Source organism: Bufo bufo, chromosome 3 (assembly GCF_905171765.1).
Source record: "Bufo bufo chromosome 3, aBufBuf1.1, whole genome shotgun sequence".
In the NCBI taxonomy this organism is placed as follows: Eukaryota; Metazoa; Chordata; class Amphibia; order Anura; family Bufonidae; genus Bufo; species Bufo bufo.
In genome coordinates this window covers 17,650,302-17,656,301 of record NC_053391.1, presented here as the reverse complement: position 1 = coordinate 17,656,301, position 6,000 = coordinate 17,650,302, and the positions used below count along the sequence as shown (strand labels likewise).

At 45.0% G+C, this 6,000-nt stretch overlaps 1 protein-coding gene across 1 annotated transcript in view; it reads right to left on the bottom strand.

Annotated features, from left to right (window-relative positions):
• Window positions 1–363: 363 nt before the first annotated feature.
• CD247 (CD247 molecule) overlaps window positions 364–6,000 on the bottom strand; it is a 137,862-nt gene continuing 132,225 nt past the window's right edge. Inside the window, exons 8-9 of the mRNA XM_040422925.1 lie at window positions 2,657–2,698; window positions 364–1,279 (exon numbers count right to left, since the gene is read on the bottom strand). Of these exons, the coding sequence (XP_040278859.1) occupies window positions 1,223–1,279; window positions 2,657–2,698 (99 nt within the window). The 3' untranslated portion in view covers window positions 364–1,222. The remainder of the gene's footprint in view (window positions 1,280–2,656; window positions 2,699–6,000) is intronic.

The following is a 6,000-nucleotide window of genomic DNA, read 5'->3' as shown; positions in this document are numbered from 1 at the left end:
CCAATAAATAATCTTTTTGAAAATAGAAGCTGGCCGACCTCTGCGGGTCCGTCCGGTCACGTAAGGAGCAGGTGGGTCGGTGCCGGTGGCTTTCCAAATGGATATCCCCCCCCCCACTGTGACGTCCATTTGCGCTGGGTATATAGAGGGTTGTCATCGTTAGACATCCTCCACTTCGAGTCCATGTTACGTCTGCGCCATAGAAATGTAGCATTTTGACTCCATTCAAAACATTTTTAAAAAGACTCAGGAAGGGTCAAAACTTGTCCCATGGGAGCCAAAAAATGACCCAACAACCTCCAGATTTCGTCATCTTGTAGTCCAAGAAATACGGTAATTCTTTTGTTATATGTAGTTTTAAAAAAAAAATAATAATATTCCCAATAATACAGATTTTTCAAAGCGCTTCATATATTAAATTCAATGCAGAAATCAAGAAAAATATTTACAGCCAAAAAAAAGTCATTTGCAATCCTCCCGTAGACTGGATGAGGGTGAAGCCGTCCAGAAGATCTCCGACCCCACAGTCTCAATGCTACTTGAGCTTCATGTTCTGAGCTTAGATCTTATACTCCAGTCACAGCCAAAGCTGAATTCAGGATCCTCCTCATGTTTTTTAATCTTAATGGATATTGTATGGGCTCCCACAATGCACTAGCAACAGGGCATTGGCGGAAGTTTGCATTTTTGCTTGGGGTGTGACTGGAGTATAAAGTTTATTGTAACTCCTAATTCGTGCCAGATAGGTCAAGCAAAGTTTTTGCGAGGTTGCGCATGGTTTTAAGCGGATATAAATTTGGAAAAGGTGTGAAAAGTAGATACAATTTTGGATGAAACGAATGCTGAGGCAATGGTGCGGTGCGCCTGCTATGACCCCTAGATGTTCATACAGACCAGCCTGGAGGCAAAACGATAAAATGGCTCCTTTCTGACAGAAACTGCGCCACCTGTCCATGGGTTGTGTCTGGTATTGCAGCTCAGCTCCATGGAAGTGAACAGCTGCAATACCGTACGCAACCTGTGGACAGGGGGGGCGCTGTTTTTAGGTGAAAGCCGCCATGTTTTTCAGACCCCCCCCCCCCCTTTAGCCTGTGCTTTGCATTTTAGATCAAGTCTCGCTTCTTTTTGAATAACGTTAAAGAATAAAAAAAAGGGGGGAAAAAACTAAAATTTTAATGATTTCTGAAGAACTCTGGGTTGAAATCTTCATTTTGCCGTTCCCTCAGTGCAAAGGCTGCATCTGCAGAGCGTCGTATGTGTCTCGGGCTGCACTTAATCCCTGAGGGCAAAAATAAAATAAAGTTATATAGTAATATTATAAGAAGTATATAAATAAAATGTATAATATAGTATTGTACGGTCATAGGGGAGAAATATTCTCCAATGAGAAATCGGGGGTTACTATTGAAACCCCTTAACAGAGGACAGAACCCAGGTGACTATGTTATGTTCCATCTTCAGCGATGACATCACACAATAAAGGCTGTACACGGTCCAGCACGATGACATCACACAATAAAGGCTGTACACGGTCCAGCACGATGACATCACACAATAAAGGCTGTACGGTCCAGCACGATGACATCACACAATAAAGGCTGTACGGTCCAGCACGATGACATCACACAATAAAGGCTGTACGGTCCAGCACGATGACATCACACAATAAAGGCTGTACGGTCCAGCACGATGACATCACACAATAAAGGCTGTACGGTCCAGCACGATGACATCACACAATAAAGGCTGTACGGTCCAGCACGATGACATCACACAATAAAGGCTGTACGGTCCAGCACGATGACATCACACAATAAAGGCTGTACGGTCCAGTACTCCCTTTTATAGGGACATCACTTAAAGGGTTTGTCCAGGATTAGAAAAACACGGCTGCTTTCATCCAAAAATAGCACCACCCCTGTCCACGGGTCACGTGCGGTATTACAGCTCTGCCCCATTGACTATAGTGGAGCCCAAAAACAGCACCTCATCTGTCCACAGGTTTTGTGCGGTATTGCATTGACTCCAATAGAGCTGAGCTGCAATTCTAGACACAACCCGTGGACTGGGGTGGTGCTGTTTTTGGAAGAAAGCAGCCATGTTTCTCTAATCGTGGACAAACCCTTTAAGTGATGTCATCTACTATACAAAAGGATGTCCCTATAAAAGGGAGTACTGGACCGTACAGCCTTTATTGTGTGATGTCATCGTGCTGGACCGTACAGCCTTTATTGTGTGATGTCATCGTGCTGGACCGTACAGCCTTTATTGTGTGATGTCATCGTGCTGGACCGTGTACAGCCTTTATTGTGTGATGTCATCGTGCTGGAGGTGGAACATAAGGTTGTCACCTGTGTGCTGGGCCCAGGTTAAGCTTCTGCCCCAAGATCAGTGGCATAGCTATCAGGTGCAGAGGTAATAGTCACACCTGGGCTCCGGTGCCCAAGGGGGCCCAAAAGAGCCCTGTGCCACATAAAGGATTATAAATAATGGGTGCGGGACCTGTTACATTGGGGCCCAAAAATTTCATGATACACCTCTGCCTGGGATCCAAGCCTCGAGTGAAGCTTCTGGTGACCGGGCAGATCTCCATAGATTTTTACCATCACAAACTCAAAAAGTTTTTCAAGAAATTAAAACTTTTCTCGGTTGTTACCTGATAGACTGTGTCATTTCCTTTCGCTTTTCTTCTGGGTTGCTGGAAAGAAAAAAAGAAAAATCCCATCAATTCTCACATTGGAGAGCAGATCCCGCACCCCACAGTCTTCTTAACTCTATTTTGACTCTATTTATAAGAGTGATCCGACCCAACCAGACGACGGTTCCGCCGGTGCCCATGGTCGGAATCTTCCCACTTGTCTTTGGAGTGTTCAGAAATGTGACCTCACTCGGCTTTGCTTATTGGCTGAGAAAGCAGATAGGGGAGCGGCTTACTTGTCCTGTTCTAGTCCAGCAGAAGTAGGACCTATCTAAGAAGAATTACTTTAAATGGCCGCCCTAAAACATCACTTTGTTTTTATCTAGGAGCTTAATTTTTCTGATAAGTAGCTCCAAATCCCCTGCACAGACGTAGAGATCAATGATCAAATTCTGTCTGCCTGCAGCCACCACTAGAGGGCGCTCACTGCATACAGTTTACATACTGGAAGAGTATGCAGTGAGCTCCCCCTAGTGCTGACGGCAGGTAGCTAGCATTCTAGCTTTTACCTCTGTCTAATATCAGCATATTGGAGCTCTGACAATTATAAAGAGAATTAATCCACACATTTAAAGGAGAACATTCGCTTTAATCTGGTGGTAAACATTAGATTCGCTGACGATCTCGTAACTAGGATGACTGGAGGTAAACAGGGAATGGAGAAATCGAACTTCAAGCCACCTGAGATAAGCGGCGGCAGATGTCTGATTGCTGCTGATCTCCATTCCTACCCTTATGGGTATGTTTACAGTGAAGTTCAGCTTAGAAATATGATACACGAGCACTTTTTATCCATCACATAGGCAATTATATATATGGTGGGGGGGTAAAGGTCCCTATAGAGTAATTATAATGTATGTGCCACGTCCCACATGAAAGAGTTAAGCTGGCATAAGGCGTCCGCCTGTTCTCCGCAGCTCAGCCCGCCTCATGACGGGGGCTCCAGAGCCGAAAAGCATCATTATAGTTATATATTTTTTTTTTACTTGTCTCTTTCCTCCTTTTTTTTATTTTTTTCACTTTTCCGCGCTCCTCTCCCTCCCCTGATAGTTGTACATTGCAATAAACGTCTTGGCGCTCGGTCTGGGTGTCAGCGAGATATAAAGAGCGTTCTCCGGTAGCGCTCAGCGCCGTGCCATTTTATTTTATAAATATATACGAGCAAACTATCTGACATTATCAAAATAAATAGGTAAACCCACCGGGGCCCCATCTCCGGCCTGAGCGCGGAGAGAACACCGGACATAAAGAGGCCGGGATTAGACAAGGAACATTTTTCTTTCTTAGAGACTCGAAGGATCAGGAAACGTGAACTTTGAGATGATTGTTCTAACGTCTCCTCGTTAATAAGTCTTACTCCCCCCCCACCCCCTCTCGGAGAAAAGAACATGGGTCTCTGTGAGGTACAGTAATATATCACTGGCGCCATGGCAGTTGTCTTAAACATCCAGATACATGTCGGTGACTGCACAGGTGATGGCGGACACAGCCGGGTGCCGGGAGAAATTCAGTTGCCACTTCCAAGACGTAAATGGGGGTCATCTGCATTAGACGGCCTCCACTTAATTGATGGAGGGGTACTCGTCCACCTTGGCTCTAGAAGGCCACCCATGTACCTAGGAAACATCTGACGCCTGTTGGTCACCAATGGAGAACCCCAAGGAAAGTGGGCTTTTATTTAATGATTTGAGACCAGACCCAGGCTCTGACGCACAAAAAACAAAAACAAAGGTCCAGTAGAAGACGACCCCATTGGGGTCACTCAGGTCCTATCTTACCGAGGATTTACAAATAACCTATTGGACCTCATTTAGACTTCTGGCAGCATTGCCCCACGGCCCAGCTCCCACATGGGGGGGGGGGGAGACCCACGAATCCCCAGCCACTAACAGATCTTGGGGGGTAGTCTGTATGAGATGGGAGGGCAGGGGAGCGGTCTGCACATCAGTGAGGAGTAATTTATTAATGGGGGGGATGGGGAGCAGTCTGTGTAATTTTTTTCAAAATAGCTCGCGCTCAGTCAGAGACTAGCAATTTTCCGGTCTTTCCACAGATTCTCCTTGGGATTTAGGTCTGGACTGTGACTGGGCCGTTCTAACACATGAATATGCATTGATCTAAACCCTTCCATTGTAGCTCTGGCTGGATGTTTGGGATCGTTGTCCTGCTGGAAGGTGAACCTCCGCCCCAGTCTTTAGTTCTATCCATCCTCCCATCATCTCTGACCAGCTTCCCTGTCCCCCTCCCAGCAGGATGCTGCCACCATCATGTCTCGCGGTGGGAATGGTGTGTTCAGGCTGATGTGTTAGTTTTCTGCCACACATGGCGTTTTGCATTTATACCAAAAAGTTCAACTTTGGTCTTATCTGACCAGAGCACCTTCTTCCACATGTTTGCTGTGTCCCATATGTGGCTTGTGGCAAACTGCATACGGGACATCTTATGGCTTTCTTCTTCCCACGACTAATAGTTGTCCTGTGGACAGATTCTCCCACCTGAGCTTTGGATCTCTGCAGCTCCTCCAGAGTGACCATGAGCCTCTTGGCTGCTTCTCTAATGAGTGTTTAGTGGCTGACCATGCTTGGTAGGTTTGCAGTTGTGCCATACTTATTCAATTTTCAGATTTATAAATTTAACAGCACTCCGGGAGATGTTTTATACCTAACCCTGCTTTACACTTCTTCACAACTTTATCCCTGACCTGTCTGGTGTGTTCCCTGGTTTTCATGATGCTGTTCGATCACTAATGTAAACCTCTGAGGCCTTCACAGAACAGCTGCAGTTTTCACGAGAATACATTACTTACAGATGGACTCTATTTACTAATTAGGTGACTTCTGAAGGCAGTTGGTCACACTGGATATTATTTAGGGGTATCACAGTGCAGGGGGCCCACACATTTCAGATTTTTATTTATTAAAAAATTTGAAAACAATGTATTAAAAAATGTGAAAAAGTTCAAGGAGTATGAATACTTTTTCAAGATAGATAATAGACAGATAATTAGATGTGTGATATTGGATTGCTCTCTGGTACAGATCTCGTTCTTGGTGTTTGCCGTCAGTTACAATCTGTTCTCGGGTTTCTTGTAATTAACAGTAAACAGCCGACTTTCACTTTTCATTCTGATCCCCGGATTCACTTTCACAAATACATTACTTTCAATTTCATTCTCCAGTAAAACCTGTGATATTCCCCCGGGAGATTTTCCTCACTGTTGCTTGGGAAAATTACAGGTTGTTTATTACCCTGACAATACGGAGGAACAGGGTAACTTTGTGCCGAACAAATATCTCGGTGAA